The sequence below is a fragment of the Boleophthalmus pectinirostris genome, unplaced genomic scaffold, assembly GCF_026225935.1.
Source record: "Boleophthalmus pectinirostris isolate CB_2022bp ecotype Guang Dong unplaced genomic scaffold, ASM2622593v1 HiC_scaffold_12, whole genome shotgun sequence".
NCBI lineage: Eukaryota > Metazoa > Chordata > Actinopteri > Gobiiformes > Gobiidae > Boleophthalmus > Boleophthalmus pectinirostris.
In genome coordinates, this window is record NW_026571018.1 from 33194296 (window position 1) to 33211614 (window position 17319).

General features: G+C 38.9%; 1 protein-coding gene across 1 annotated transcript in view; it reads right to left on the reverse strand.

The window, feature by feature from the left end:
- gabra1 (gamma-aminobutyric acid type A receptor subunit alpha1) overlaps positions 1 to 17319 on the reverse strand; it is a 127839-nt gene that overhangs the window by 70797 nt on the left and 39723 nt on the right. Inside the window, exon 6 of the mRNA XM_020938710.1 lies at positions 7571 to 7791. Coding sequence (XP_020794369.1) covers positions 7571 to 7791 — 221 coding nt within the window. The remainder of the gene's footprint in view (positions 1 to 7570; positions 7792 to 17319) is intronic.

A 17319-nucleotide genomic window follows, 5' to 3' on the forward strand; every position in this document is an offset into this window, starting at 1 on the left:
GACACGATGACGTCAACCGCAGCGAGCGTGCTCTGTGTTTACGGAAGTTGTTCAAACATGGACGCGAGCATTGAGCACCTGGAGATTTTAAAGTTCCTCTCGTACCGGAGCCAGAACATGAACAACTTACTTGTTTTAAGGAGGAGATTGAGAAGGAGAAGGACGAGGTTTTTGGCCGTGGCTTTTTGTGGGGCAGAGGCAGCGACGTCCGTTGAAAGGAACGTGTGGATGCGGCGACGGAGACGTAGCCAAGAGTGGTGAGTGGTGATGTGCTTCGCTTCAGTGACACGGAGTTCATTAACAATTTTCGCCTACTTCAGCGCAGAATAGTGACGTTTGTGACTTGTTGATAACGTGTAGGTCGAATGAATGCGCTTTGGCCGTTCACACTGAAGTCACATGTCAAAAGATCGGATATGTATCGGTTTCAGGAGCACATATCCAAGTGGCCTGGGTCGCATTTGAAAAAATCGGATCTGTGTCGTTCAGACTGTCAATAAAAGATCGGATACAGGTCACATAGAAGCCAAAAAATTGGATTTGGGTCACTTCAGGCTAAAGTCTGAACGCAGGCTAAAATGACGATGATGATGCCATAAACGCCATCACAACAAAGATCAGTGAAGTTGTCGGCACTTCTGATGGGTAGCTGCAGATCACGATAGCAGTTATGGTTAGGGTTAGGGAAGATTTTTATTTATTTATTTTTTTTATTCATACCAAAATAACCATGACTAGTCAAGATTTGCTGATTAATCGTTGTCGCCCTACTCACTGACATTATCGTGTGTATTTTAGTACTGTTTGACTGGAAATGTTTTACGGTTCAGTTGAACCATCGTGTTACTTAAAGCTTCTGCAAATAACACTTCAAAACAGTGGCGCGTTTTCAGGCACATAGCATTTAACGCACTGACATTTGAAAATGACCCAAATAGCAAATTATTAACAACTAATATAGAAAGAAAACGTAGACGAGCAATGAGCAGAAATGAGGGCGTAGATTATTGTACTAAACCCACAATGTTAAAGCTATTGTACAGATGTGTTATATAAGCAGCTCATGAGGTCAAAATGAGACTGCCGAGTGCATCTGTCTGCATCAGGAAGTGTGTGTTAGCATGCTAGCTGTTGTTAACTTTACTGCTGTTGTGCACTCTGTTGTGAAAAAGCATTTGTAAACCCTCAAAGTTAATAATTTGAGGAATTTTGGACCACTGGAAACTGAATTACTTTTGTTTTTCTACATTTTTAAGATGGTAAAATTCCGGTACAGCGCCTTTTAAACCCACAGCGTTAAAATATTAAATGCCTATAATCAATTTACATTCTTTTACCTCTGAACAGTTACACTTGCTATCAGAGAAGTGCACACAGAACTCTATTCAGGAGTTCTCACATCTTTTTTTTTTTTTTTTTATGTGTACTTTCTTACAGCATCAACTACTGCTACTAAATTAAAATTAAAAGAATTGTGGATCACTTATTTCAATGTTTAGTTTTTTTTTTTTTTTTGTTTTTTATCTGTGCCTTCAAGGATTGCTACCAGTCAAATGTTCTCAAAAAACTTGGACTTCGAGAAAAAAAAAACAAACAATGGACAACGTAATGTAAACCCCATACTGTCATTACTACTACTACTACTACTACTACTACTACTACTACTGCTACTGCTGCTGCTGCTGTTATAGCCACTGCTACTGTTTTTACTACTGCTACTTTTAACTATACTATATGCCGAGTACTGCTACTGCTACTACTGCTATTGATACTACTACTACTACTACTTTAATTAGTATAATGTCTACGTTCTGTGTATAAGTACACATAAACTATGATGTGACCTCAATTACTGCTGTTACTACTACTGTTACTGCAACTACTACTACCACTATTACTTTTACTACTACTACTAACACTGCCGCTGCTGCTGTTAATAGCTACTGTTTTTACTACTGCTACTTTTACTATACTTTTAACTATACTACAGGTCAAGTACTGCTACTACTACTACTACTACTACTACTACTACTACTACTACTACTACTACTGCTACTACTGTACTACTACTACTACTACTACTACTACTACTACTGTACTACTACTGTTACTACTACTACTACTACTACTGTTACTACTACTACTACTACTACTACTACTACTACTACTACTACTGTTACTACTACTACTACTACTACTACTACTACTACTACTACTACTGTTACTACTGTTACTACTACTACTACTACTGTACTACTACTGTTACTACTACTACTACTACTACTGTACTACTACTACTACTACTACTAACTACTACTACTGTTACTACCACTACTACTACTGTTACTACTACTACTACTACTACTACTACTACTACTACTACTGTACTACTACTACTACTACTACTAGTTACTACTACTACTACTTACTACTACTACTACTACTACTGTACTACTACTACTACTACTACTGTTACTACTACTACTACTACTACTACTACTGTTACTGCTACTACTACTACTACTACTACTGTTACTACTACTACTACTACTACTACTACTTACTACTACTACTACTACTACTACTACCACTACTACTGCTACTGTTTTTACTATTACTGCTAGTTTTATAACAACTGTACTACACTAACTACTGCCACTTCTACTACTTCATGGACTAATGCAAGTATAATGTGTAGTATATCATCAGCACACCGTGTGTGATTAAGTATACATGAACTATACATCATAGACTGTGACTTTTGTCCCTGAAGTCTCTTGGCACCAACCGTTGTCAAAAAGCATCTCGTTTCTCATTTATTCCACAGCCCCTGAACGCTCCACTTCCTTGAGCCGTGGGCTTGTGTCTTTTCTGACAGCTCGCTTGAAAAACAGCATGTCAGGCCACCCATGACACACTAATCTCCCATCCATCCCTCATCGCGCTCATCTGTGACAACGGCACAAGCTCCGCCCCCAGACACCGCTCCCCTCCGCCCCAAACCACATGCTGAGGCTAACACTAGGCTTTAGTTACGGTTAATATCACTCTGTGTGGGTATTAGGGATGCACTGTTCCAACTTTTAGGGTTTTGATTTTCCCCAGTAGCAAACAATACAACTAATACCACAGTACTGTCCTTAAAAAACACATATTGTACTCATGTCCACTATATAGTTATAATCAGTGTTGGGGAGTAACAGATTACATGTTCCATTGTTCTCTCTGCTCCTGATGTAGACGGCTCCTCTGATGGTGCTTTCTCAACTGGTTCGCCTGTATTCAGCCTCACATTTTACTATGTGTCGTTTTATGTATTTTAGCAGGTTAATGTGTGTGTGTGTGTGTGTGTGTGGTGGGGGGGGGGGGGTTTGGCTGTTTGGGTGTCTGTGATGTTTGGTTGTGTCGAGTCGGGCAGCTGTGGGAGTTGGGTTGGTGGGTGGGTGGAAATGTGGGATTGTTTTTAATCTGTGTAAAGCACTTTGTGTTACATTTTTGTATGAAAAGTGCTTTATAAATAAAGTTTGATTGATTGATTGATTCCAGCGTTACGTAATCAGAATACAAATTATGAGTAACTGTATTCAGTTACAGTTACTGTTACTGATTCCATGGCGGTATTTTCCTGTTTTCACATTTTGGGCTAAACCAGGACTAAAACCAGAACTAAAACAAGGTCTAAATCCAGGACTATACCAGGACTAAACCAGGACTAAACCAGGACTAAAATCAGGACTAAAACCAGGTCTAAAACCAAGTCTAAACTAAGACTAAACCAGGTCTAAACAATATGACACCTAACTGTAGGGTGGACATAGTTTAAGGCAGCAGTGACCTCATATAGAAAGCAAGGAAGAATTTGCAGGATGTGGTTGCTACATTCATGTAGTTTTAAAAAGCATGACAATATCAAGTAATCCAAAGTATTCAGATTATGTTACTCACTTTAAGTAATTTAATGGATTATGTTACAAACTACATTTTGGGGTATGTAATCTGTAATCTGTAGGGGAATACATTTTAAAAGTAACCTTCCCAACACTGGTTATAATCTATGTTATTAGGTTCTTTTTTCAGACCAAGAGTTTGTTTTCATACCTGACAGTTTCGGCTGCTCACTAGCGCTCTTCCTCAGAGTGGTCACGTGATGTTGCTGTGACGCGTCCGGTCAGCTGATTTATACAGGTTTTGGCGCAGTCTTCCTACCGGTTGAGGCAGGATGACAGCGCCATCTCCAGTCCGACCTCCACAGGACAGTATCCCAGGTGTGTGAGAGTAAAAAAGCCCCCTCGCCTCGGTTTATACACGTCACAGCAACATCAAGTGACCACTCTGAGGAAGAGCGCTAGCGAGCAGTCCAACCTGTCAGGTATGAAAACAAACTCTTGGACTGAAAAAATAACCTAAGAACATAAATTATCGAAAGACCAAATAAACCTCGTTGGACAGTTACAATCTATGACACCCGTGGATCATTATGACTTCATTCAGACTGCGGGGCTTAATGCTCAATTTGGATTTTTTTTGTAAAATCAGATTTTTTTGCGAGGTCGTTCACATTTCCAATTTAATGCGACTTGTATGTGATCTCCAGTGTGAACTTTAAACGCCCCAAAAGTGTCTCACATGTGCATTAGAAGACACAATGACATCACAACCACAGAGTCTGCTCAGTGTTTATGGAAGTCGCCTAAACGCTGGGGTGGCCTCCCAAAATACGGTCCATTTCTTTTTCAAATGGACATGTTACACGTCCACGGCCGCTTCGTTTGTTTGAGCCTTTAGCCTCCTTGTAATTTAGCTCGCAGGCTCTTTATTTTTTGTTGACACTGGAGCCAGGACCGCCTGTAGCCGCACTCTTATTACTTATTTCTTTGGCAATCATTTCAAAAACTTTCCGGTTCCAATAAGACCCTTCCAGTTTGGCCTGAACACAGCGATCCACCCGAATATGAATAAACTCACTAACCTCGCTTTCTGTCCACTGACTAAACTCTGAGCCTGACCTGTAGGTGGTATGAATGTGACCTGGCCGTTCAGACTGAAGTCACATGTCAAAAGATCAGATATGTATCAGTTTTAGGAGCACATATCCAAATGGCCTGGGTCACATTTGAAAAAAATCACTAAAATACAGGTCACATAGGGCCAAAAAAAATCAGGTTTTGGTCACTTCCGGCTGCAGTCTGAACGTAGCCTATGTTATAATTTGCAACTTTCAATATTTATCTAAAACAACAAAATAAAAGAAACGGGTCAGCTGACTTCAACGTTAGAAAACTGCGGTGCCCAATGAGATTAGAAATATGACGTCTTGAAAATAAATGATTAAAGATGACTCAAACATGGACGAATCACTCCAAATACAACCTCGAAAAAAACTATAACAAGCTCTGAAAAGTTGATTTTGCATAGTGAGTCTGGCTGTTTTTGCAAATAATAAATAAATAAATACAAATAGAAATTATTGGTCAAATATTATTACATTAAAACTTAAATGCTGAATGTACTGCGGTGTTTACTCTTTTTTACTTACAGAAATATTTTGTACATTCAAATTGAGATTTCAAAAAAGCACACTTCCATTAGCTGCTCCGATAAAGTTTGAACCAGCACCCTTCTGGTTGGAGTAAGACTGCTTAACCCACTACACCAGCATTGTCCTCTAGTGCAGCGTCAGGGTTGGAAGGGTTGGTTAACGGAGTCGGTGGAATGGTGTTGGTCAGATAGGGCAGAGTTGAGCTTTTGGTCGTCCTTATTGTTACCGTCACTACAGCAAAACATCATGTGAGCTTCGAAAATCAAGCCTAGTACCTTATCTTCAGGTCCGGCCCTGTCAAGCCCTGTCTCCACAGCCATAAATCAGGCCTGTGTTAAACAATTGTATTTTTGCCACAATGTGAAAATGACAAAGTACGATAAAAATACACGCTGTACAGCAGTTTAAACTCCTGACCATGATGTATAAGAGTACTTTTACCCACGGAAACAGGGGAGCAAACTCCTGGAGAAACGTAAAAAGTCTGTTTTTGTCATTTTTCTGAAAAATAAAGCATTTTAGGGTTTGGATGTCTGTGTGAAAATTAGAGCTGGGCACTGAAACTCAGCTCCAGAGAGGAACTGTCTGAAAAAGTCCAGCAAATACCAACACCGATAAATGCTGATAGTTATAGGTGCATTGTGGATTTCTTGTTTCTATGGAGATGTCATTGCTGTACTTAGAATGTTGCACAGTATGACATTAAACAGATCTACTTTACATTTATTCAATTACAGGTGCTTTTATTGTACAAAAATACCTTGAAATACAGGCATTTTGACTGCGAGTGGGGTCGTCTCTCCACAGATCTGACCTGTAACTTGGTCTAGTTTGGTCCCCATAATATACAAAGATTTAATACCATACTGTGGAACATTCCAGACAAAGCAATAACATCTGCATGGAGAAAAGCTTTTGACAGGCCCTCCACCAGCAAAGTTACACAATGCATCTTTAAGTTAGATATGGTTCATTTGCATGCGCATTTGTTTTGAGTTATAACTTAACATTGTATAACCAGTTATCATATTTATAATGTAACTGAAGGATTGGAAGTGTTTTTTTTTTTTTTTTTTTTTTTTGTTTTTTTTAAAGATTGGCCATTAAAAAAAAAAAAAAATTACATTAAAAAACTGGCAAAAAAAAAAACAAAAAAAAACGTACCGGTATCGAAAAGCAGGTATAGTTAAGGTACTGGTATTGAAAACAGTACCCATCCCATATTTTTTTTTTTCCTTTCTTTCTTTTTTTTTTTTTTTTAATAATCAATTGTTAAGTATTTACCCAGCTTTACCCAGTATAGAGATGATTTTGTATTGTATTGGGTTTAGTCATTTTGTTATATGCATAAATTATCATGAGGTATAAATGGTCTTTTTGTTTGAATACACATGCACATACTTTGCTAAACAATGTGAACTTGCGCAAATTTACTTATCTTAATATTAAACCCAGTAATAAATCCATACAATATAGCATTGTTTCCCAAAGACAAGGTCACGGCCCTCAGGTGGGTCGCAAAAGATTTTTTTTTTTGGGGTCGCCTTGTCACGATCTGCATGAAGGTCTGCAATATACAGTTCTGACACATGTTGAAATTTTAAGACATGTTTTTTATAATTTCTAATCTTTTTGTAATAATTTTATTTTTGTTTTGTTCCAATATTTCTGGTTCAAATGAATGTTAAAAAGGAAAAAGAAATGGACTACATTTAATGTCCAAATCGGCGACTTATGGATCCTTTTATTTCTGCTTTAATGACTTTTTCATTGTTTAAAACTTGAGTAATACTGATTGTTCACAGACACGATCACTCAGTTCAACAATAAAATATCCTCATAATCTTCAATAATGCTCAAATCCACCTTTAGTTTGTGATTTACGAATAGTGTCTATTGACTTGGGTTGTGAAGTTTTGTGACTTTTAAAATATGGGTCCCATAGAAAAAAACTTTGGGAAACACTGCAGTATAGGCTACCCACAGTTATGACAGGCCTAGTGCTATAAGAATGTGGTGGATGATTGTCACCTCATAGTGTAGAGCAGAGTGCCCTCCTCCGTGATGCGCAGCAGCTTGTTGGGCATGGTCATGTTGTGGGCCACAGACTTCTTGCCGTTGTGGAAGAACGTGTCCGGGGTCCAGATCTTGCTCGCCATCAGGTTATTGAGACGAAGCACAGCCATGGGACCTTTGAACTTTAGCCGCTCGTCCTTCCAGCTCTGTCTGAAGAACACGTCTATGGTGTACTCCTACAGGGGGCGCAATTGGGAAGAAAGAAAATATTAGATTAGATCAGACACTTTTTGGGTATATAGTATTTAAAAGTGATCTACTACACAAAAAAAGCATAACAGGAGTTGTGTTTTGTTTCACTCCCACATGCTTGAATAACCCGGATTTATTAGTCTATCTTCATCTCCCAAGCTCAAAATGCTCTGTTCCACCTTGTGATGTCATGAAAAGTAATATGGGTCATTTAACTATCACACATATAGATTGTTATTTTACATTTTGTTCATTGTAAACCACAATATTGATCTATAACGACTTTAGAAATTAGTTCATCATTTTCCTTTTCAAAACTTCATAACTCTTAATGACTTTTCACCAAAGCAAGCAACAGAATTTCACTTCATGTTTTTTTATTGCTGAAAAATGGCTTTGTGACATGTTTGAACACTACATGTAAGAGCTGGAGTCTGAATTTTTAAACTAATCACACTTAAACACAGAGCAGTGGGCGGAGATAGGGGGTAGGTGAAAACTTAAATTTTCTTTGCACTCAAACCTCAAATTTGGAACCTCTACAGGATTGAACATGAATGAAAATACAACTACTGATGAGTGAACACTGTTAAAACATGGTTAAAAATTTTATAAAAGTAAGACAAAACAGTAAACTATAAATGATTTTAGTAGCACTCTATATGGTTCCCAGTCACTGTTTGTTCAGGTAATTGATACTGTCTTCTAACAGAGTTCATTATCCCCTTTAGTCCTCCAGACCCCACCCCTCCTCCCCCTCAGTCTCCCCTTTAGTCCTTGATAAACAGCCCCTTCTCGCCGTTATTCTGCCCTTTAGTCCTGTAAAAACAGCCAATTCTCCCCGCAAACTCTCCACTTTAGTCCTTCAGACCCCATCCCTTGTCCCCCCCAAACTCTCCCCTTTAGTTCTCCAGAACCTGTCCATCTTCCCCCTTCACTCTCCCCTTTAGTCCTCTAGAACCCACCCCTTCTCCTACTGTCTCTCCCCTTTAGTCCTCCAGATCCTGCTTCTCCTTTCCTCTCACTCTCCCCTTCAGTCTTCCAAACTCTGCCCCTCCTCCTTTCACTCTCCCCTTTAGTCCTCCAGATCCTGCTTCTCCTTTCCTCTCACTCTCCCCTTCAGTCTTCCACACTCTGCCCCTCCTCCTTTCACTCTCCCCTTTAGTCCTCCAGAAACCGTCCTTCCTCCCCCTCACTCTCCCCTTTAATCCTTCAGATCCCACCATCCTTTCCTCTCACTCTTCCCTATAGTCCTACAGACCCTGCCCCTCCTCCTCCCCTCTCCGACCTCGACCCTTCTTCCCCCTCACTCTCCCCTTTGGTCCTCAAGAACCCACCCTTTCACCCCCTCACTTTCCCCTTTAGTTCACTAAAACCCACCCCTTATCCCGCTTCACTCTTCCCTTTAGTCTTCCAAACACTGCCCTTCTCTCTCTTCTTTAGTCCTGAGGCACTGACCATTCTCCCCTCACTCTCCCCTTTAGTCCTCTAGACCAGGGGTGTCAAACTCATTTTGGTCCGGGGGCCGTATCCAACCTATTTTGATCCCAAAGAGGCCGAATCAGAAAACTCATGTCATATAAACCCCAAAAATAACAATAAGTTCAAATATTTGTGCAGAGAAACACAAATCTATTACAGAAATCTTTTTTAATTGATGAACTCTTTCTTATTATAATATTATGAACAACCTGAAACTTTAAGAAAAATTCTATTTCAACACAATGTTTTAACATGAACTTGTATGCCAACAGGAATAAGTCAATTTTTCTTGTAAAATCCTGCACTTGGCTCCACTTTTCTCATTTTGGACATTTTGCTGATGAGGGTGTCACGGACAACAGTCAAAACGATCGTCCTTTAAGAGCGTTTGGAAAGAGACAAGTCTTCATTTGTGCTGCTCTGGTGGGAGGGGCCACGTACAGAGACGCTGGAGAAGCTGCTATGCTCAGCACCACAGAAAATTACCAATATTTTAATAGAAAACATAATTAAAATATTTTAGTAGAAAATCACCCAAGGGCCACATTAAAGGTCTTGGAGGGCCGGATCTGGCCCCCGGGCCTTATGTTTGACACCTGTGCTCTAGACCCTACCCCTTCTCATCCATCTCTCCCTCTTTCCCCTTTAGTCCTCGAGACCCCACCCCTCCTCCTCTTCCCTTTCCCACCACTTCCCAGTATTGTTGCCCACGCTTGTTTGAGCCGTGTTTGTGGGTGTCTCGTAGGCGTTTCATACTCCGCTCTATTCTTGTGTACTGAAAAAGTTCTCAATAGACTTGTATGTTGCGGTAGTTTTGCAAAAGATGAGTCATTGTCAGTCACAGCCAGAGCAGCTACAACAGTGGTGTAACAAGCTAACTGGTGTGGAGGAGAAATGTTGGAACAAAGTCTTGCCTGGAACCAAATCGATGTCAAACAAAAGGGAGGTTACCCACAGCTTTGAAGACTGGGTTTTATTGTTTGGCAAGGTTGGGGCGGTGCATTTGAAATCTGTTTCTCAAAAGCTTTTCTCTTTCGTTTTTTGTTTGTTTTAGAAGACCTACAAGGCTTCCCGGGTTATTTGCAATTTTGACAGAATTTAGAACAAAAATAAACAAAGAAAACAATGGGCAGTGAATTTTAGTTTTTGACTTTAGGTATAACTTTAGACGAGATCGGGTCAGGACATCTGAACTGAACTGAATATCATCGGTACAGTGTTCGTCCGTTGATCTGCAGGTAGGCGGCACGATTCCAGCTCCTACAGATGACCGCCGCTGTTGTGCCCTTGTGCAAGTCCTTGGGTGAGTGGTTCCTTGATGTAAAAGCGTGACCATTTGCCATTTTTATCAATACCCCATCCATCAAATCTTCAAGGATCTACATCGACGTACAAAACCAGCGTAAACTCCATACGGCGTAATGTTCAAGGAGACTGTGTCCTCCAATCCCATCTGGACAACTGGCATATTTAAAAGACTACCTTATTGTGCTCGCTTTTGATCGGGAAACCAGAGTAAAGAACACTGATGCATTCGCAGGGAGTGCATGCAAACTCTTGTCTAGTCAGGGAATCAACGCCTCATTAACCTGCACTTACTGTTCTCTGAAACGTAAAGGTGCATTGTTTAACTTTCCTGGTGGAGGGTCATAGACTGTATAAAAGAAGTGGACTAAGCGAATGTGACGTCACCCATAGCTTTCAGCGTCGCTCAAACGAGGCTCGCAATGCTCATGGTTACAGAAGCGAATCTGGAGCCAGGGTCTATGTTATGAATAGGATTTTTTTTGACGGACAAAATATCCAAAAGAAAATTCAAGGTAGAGTAATCATGTAGAGTGGGTTAATTACGATCACATTTTTTAAGACCAAAATGTCACTTCGTAAATTATGGCACATTCTACCAAATGGCTAAAATGTGCTTTAGCTACGTCCACTCATATATACGATCTTTGGGGAAGGTCCGTCAAATGCTTTTCTCCGTGGAGATGTTATTGCTTCTTCTGGAATGTTTCACAGTATGGTATTAAAACCTTTCTAGCTTCATGTAGACCAAAACCAAAGTCAGCATGTCTGTTTTTCTAGGTATTTTTGAGCAATAAAACCACCTGTAATTGAATAAATGTAAGGTAAATTTGTTTAATGTAATACTGTGGAACATTCCAGGCACAGCAATGACACTTTTAAGGTGACTTCTCTTCCAAAGTCTTACCAACTCTGACAAGTCCTACTTAAAAATTTCAAACTCAATTTCGATACTAAGGAAAAGACTCAAAATGCAATGCAGATTCTGATCCAATAATGATAATAAAACACTCTTTATTTCAACAAAAGTACAAAAATGTAGTCCCTCAGTGGTCCGGATAGGTTCCGAGGTGGTCCATGGGCTTATACTAGTTTATGTGCTCTTATACTTGTTCCGATACAGCTCAAGATTGTTCTAAAGCAATTCATAGAAGGTTCTTTTCTGTTCTACGAATGTAACTTTCTAGCACTGATACTTGCTGAGAAGAGTACCTAGTTTCGGTACCAGCTTTGGCACTGATTAGTACCTAATCTTCGATATTTTTGACAACCTTACTGTACACACTAACTTGGTACAAACAAAGTGTACCCACAAACAAGCTGGCTTCACTGTAATGACCCGTAGTGGGGACAAGGTGCTGAGTCAGGCTCCATGTTTGTTTGGGACTTTCACCTTCTCATGCTCTCACTGTATCTGGTGTCACTTTGACTTTCCCACACGAGCCTTGGCCTACTTTCTGCTGCTAACTGTCTCTTCACATTAGCGGCTGCAGGACACACGGGGAGCTCTAGAGGAGTTTCCTGCCAGGTATCGCAGAAGGAGTTTGCGGTAATGTCAGCTAAAATTACTTGAGAAACCATGATTCAAGAGTATTATTGGGTTGTATGTTTTTATGGCGCAGTAGTGAGACAGTGTTTTTATTCATGAAGTTTGATTAATGGCTTCAGGAGTTTTTTGTTACTTATCTTAGAGGTGACTCTTGACATGCAGTGCCTTTATTTGTAACTGCATATTTCAAGTTTTATCGAAGGAGCACAGACTGTATAAAAAAGTGGACTAAGGGATTGTGACATCACCCACAGCGTTTGGCTCCAGTCAAGTGAAGCTCGTAGAGGGTAGCAGATATAGGAGACAAATTCAGTATTTGGAATTCTGACCATGAGAATCATAGTAAACAAAGAGCCAATCTGAGGTGAGGCTGTTGAAGATTACGCCCCTTACTACACCCGAGGTCTAAAAGGAAGCAGGCGTTTAGCAACACTGTCAATCAAACCTGTTGCTAACTCTAGCAGGAGCAATTTCAGGGAAAGAAGGTGTCTCCCTGCATTCGACTTTACTACCGAATCGGTTTTCCAAGGAAGTTGCCTCGTGACACGCTTGACATGCCCCTTGTCCTGGGACCACGCGACTCAAACCTCAGTGGCAGAAAAAGTAGACTGAGCAAGTATTCCGAGTCAGAATCCAAGATTGCTCCGCCCACTGTGATGTGTAAATATGAAGTGTTCTCATTGTGTTTGGACACTTTGGTGGCTTAAATGACAATTTCAGTGACTCGTATTACTGCAATACCTTACAGTGCCCGTGGGTGTGGTAGTCGTTGTTGTTGTGAGGCCAATATTGAACAAATACTTGATTTAACGAGCGTTAACGTCCCTAAGGTTGTTACGAAAGAGAAATCACAGCATAAGATGAAGTGCAAATTTCAAACATTAAATTAACTAAAATAGCAGCGATTTCATAAGATGAGGGAATAGTCCGACACACGAAACATTATAATATGCTTTAAACTTGGATGTGACGTCAAATCCGAGGTCCAACTTGGAGTTGGAAAATAATTGAACGCAGGGTCAGATTTGTCTGTTATTAATGTTCATGTCTTGATTTACGGACAAAAGGATCATGTAGAGCAGGTTAATACAAACATTTTAAGACTAAAATGATGAGTTTGACAGTGGCAGCCACAGAGAGAGTAGAATCAGTTTTTCACGACAAATTGAACAGGAGCCAGAGCCGGAAGTGCGTCAATGCTCATTTGGAACACGGCGACTAGCAGTTTGGATATGTCCATTTATATTATACGGTGACAAAAAGAAATACAGGACCATAACTATTATGGACTATGGAAAAAAGTAAAATAAATACATAAAATAGGGATCATGATTGACTGCAATACTTATCATTTAGATTTCAGAGCCACTGATGGCACAGAAATGTTTTGGCCAATACATAAGTCTGATTTTGAATTTACTACAAAACTTGTCCACCCAACCCGACCAATATTTCTTCTTCCTTTTTCTCCAAAAACATCCATGTTATTTCGCAACACTTTTGTACCTATCCTAATTTTGGACCTGCTCTTCTCTCCAGTCTGATAGCCTATTAATTCCTTTAACACATTTAGCAGTGCCTGAAATGACTCAGATTCTAAAAGACGGATTTATTTAGAAATATTTTGGGGCGTCTTCTTTTTTCCTGGACTGAATTCACATAATTACAGCTCGGCCTTAAAAAGTGAGAGCTCAAATTGCCTTGTATGGTTAGTGGCAGTAATAACCGTTTTTTTTCTTCTACTTGGGAAGAGCTTTGGCTATCATCTAAATTACACCAGGGATGAAGAAATAACAGGAGGAGAGGCTCGGGCTACCATATTAAGGACATTTCATTTCAAAGCTAGGCCAATGACATAGCTTTAAGCAGATTTTAATGATTCCACATGACTGCCTGAGAAGACTAGAAGATCTCCGAATGAAAATTACACAACGGCTTGCTTTTTTGTACGCGTCTGTCCCTCTCCCCTCTCCCTTTCGTGTTAGATAATTAGCGAGTTTAAACAGTGCTTGGAGGTAATAGCACGGAATAACGCGGAGGATAGAGCAGGCTGGAGATGGGGGTCTGTTCGGCAGAGTCTCCGTATGGCCGCAGTGTTGTGGAATAGACTGGGCCCATATGTCGGAAGGCACAATTAACTCGCATTATGTCAAATGGAGTTCAGATCTTTCAAGTTTATGTAACAAGAGCTGTTGTTTGGTCATATTAAAGTGGGAGGTTCATTTGTTCCTGGTGAAGAGGGTAATGATCAGATGGTTAGAAGCGCCCAAAGCTTTATCACAAAACATCTGGGCGATTAAGCGACCTATTTTAGGTCACGCTAGGCCAGTATAATTATTATTATTTTAAATTATTATTCAGTTTTATCTGTTTATTAATTTTTTTTCTTATTTTAATTTTTTAATAGATTATTTTTATTATTTTTATTTTATCATATTTAGTTATTTTAATTTATTATTATTATTATTATTATTATTATTATTATTATTATTATTATTATTATTATTATTAGTAGTAGTAGTAGTAGTAGTAGTAGTAGTAGTAGTGTAGTAGTAGTAGTAGTATTGTTATTATTATTACTATTAATACTACTACTACTACTACTACTACTAATAATAATAATAATAATAATAATAATCAATCATTTTTATTTATGTTTTTTGCTTGACCCTTGCATTGAAGTTCATTTTGTCTTCAAGTGGCCCTATTATATTATGAAAATTTGACTTTTTATAGCTTTTAACCATGTTATACTGTAGTTGTTTCTTCTTATTTACCCTATTGGAGTTGTTGTCATGTATTTGGAGTGATTCGTGCACGTTTGAGTAATCTTTATGCTCAGATCAAACCCCGTTTGCACTGCCACTGGTACACGCCCACTGCTCTGTACTTACCTCACTCTCCAATTTTATTAATATCAGCAATACACGTAGGATTCGGCAACATTGTGTAGTCTTTTTTCCATACGAATAAAGCAAAAATCTGCTACTTGCTCATGTGAGGTGCAGCTATCCATCAGAGGTGCCAACGGTTTCGTGGTGTTTTGTTGTGATGACGTTTACAGCGATGTCAGCACTCACTGGGCACCAGAGCTTTCAAACGTGGAAAACTAGGAGTCGTGCTTCTTTTAAGTCATTTTACATCAATACTGGCATCGTATATGGGCCCGGTCAAGCAGAGGTAAACAGCAAAGCCAAAAATTCAAGTTAATGCATCTGATATAAAAATGTATTCAACAGATACATATGTACTCTAGTTTATGAAACTGTTTACCTTTTTTCTGTACCATTTTTGGTTCTAAAGTTACATACGTTTTAAACAGACCATGTATGAAACATGGAACAAAAATTATTTCCCAAATTTCAAAGACCTGCAAATCATGTAAATAAATTGATGTATTTCATCATATCTTGTGTTATTCGATCTCTGAACTGTTGATGAAGGTACATGATTTTAAAAAAAAAAAAAAAAAAAAAGTATTTAAAATGATAAAAATTTGCTTGGAGGGACTGACATATCTTATAGAAATAGTTACCTTTCATTTTGAAGTAATATTAAAGTATTCGGAAGAAAAAAGCTGACAAATTATGCAAAATCATGCACCTTCTACTTGCTTGCACAATTTTCCCTCCGTTACCATGACCTTTCTTAATAAAAAATCTCATTAGTCAAAAAGTAAGAGCTTTTTCACCCTAATCTTGTACCATATGGTAGAAAACTATATGAAGCAAATATTCAAACCAGTTTGTTAAGGATATGTAAGTGAGAACCGCTAGTTATCACTGTTTGTATTTATTGCCCCAAAAGTGCTGCATATTTCATTCCCTCCGTTACCGACATGAGTTTTAAGATTTTTTGTCAACAACTTGAAAGAATATCACAGGTTTAACTTTACCCTGTTGGAGTGTAACTCTTTCCTACATTCTGATACTTTACTTATTTCAATAGTCCCTCTAGTTTCTGAATAAGAGCTATTTGAATGTAAAAAATCTGCCCCTGTTTCCCTCCGTTACCGCTTGACTGGACCCAAATTATAACTATATAGCAGACAAAAGCACACCTCCCTCTAAATTGTGTGTGGGCAATCAAATATTGTGCAATCAGATACTGCATCTATTACTGCTGGACTCTCGATATATATATTGTGTAATCAGATACTGTGTTTATTACCGCTCGACTCTATATATACAGTGCAGTGAGATACTGTCTTTGTTATTGCTGGACTCTCTCTCTCTATACATATATATATATATATATATATATTGTGCAATCAGATACTGCATTTATTACTGCTGGACTCTCAGTATATGTATAGTACAATCAGATACTGCATTTATTACTGCTCAACACTACATTGTATTTATACTATATTCAGTGACACAGCCGATTAAATAAAATACTTAGCTCTCTCCAGCCCTTTGCCAGACCTATTATTTATTTATTTATTTATTTATTTTTTAGTTCATGATGAGAATGGGCAGGATTTGGTAGTGGAAGGTGTTCAAATGTACAGAGTTAGTGACTATACACAGTGAGTACAATATTGCCGTGGTAACTTGGTGTAACCTGTTAAAGATTCCATCCAGTGAATAACTTGTGATCTTGTTTATCTAAAGGTGAGTCTGTTTACCGAAGCAGCTGCATTATGTCTGTTGTGTATGGAAATGTTTTTCACTCCTTGCTCACTCTACAGTATAATCTAGTTTGGACCTGTTATAATATTGACATCTTGATGCAGTTTGCAGGGCATATTGGCTAAGCAAATTACTGTTAATGGACTTTGTTTTAAAACCTAATTACCCCTGTGAAAATCAATCTTAAAAGCAGATCTGTTGGAAGGACTGTACTTTTTAACATCCAACAATGCGTCTCATTCCCGAAAGGTCCACAGTAGTAATGTGATGAAATCTGAGTTTGGAAAAGTTTTATGTGCAAGTAAACCTGGAAATAGACCTGTCACAATAACACATTTTGAAGCATGATGTATCACTGGAGAAATTATAGACAATAAGGGATAATTCTGGCCTCATTTATGAATCTTTTCTTTAAAAAATTAGAGAACTCTGCGCCAGATTCACAAAGCGTTCTGAAACTCGCTAATTCCTTCTTAAGTGACAGTTGCGCCAAATTCACCAACACCCAACTACGAAGATCTCCGCGCTCATTTCGAGTTAAT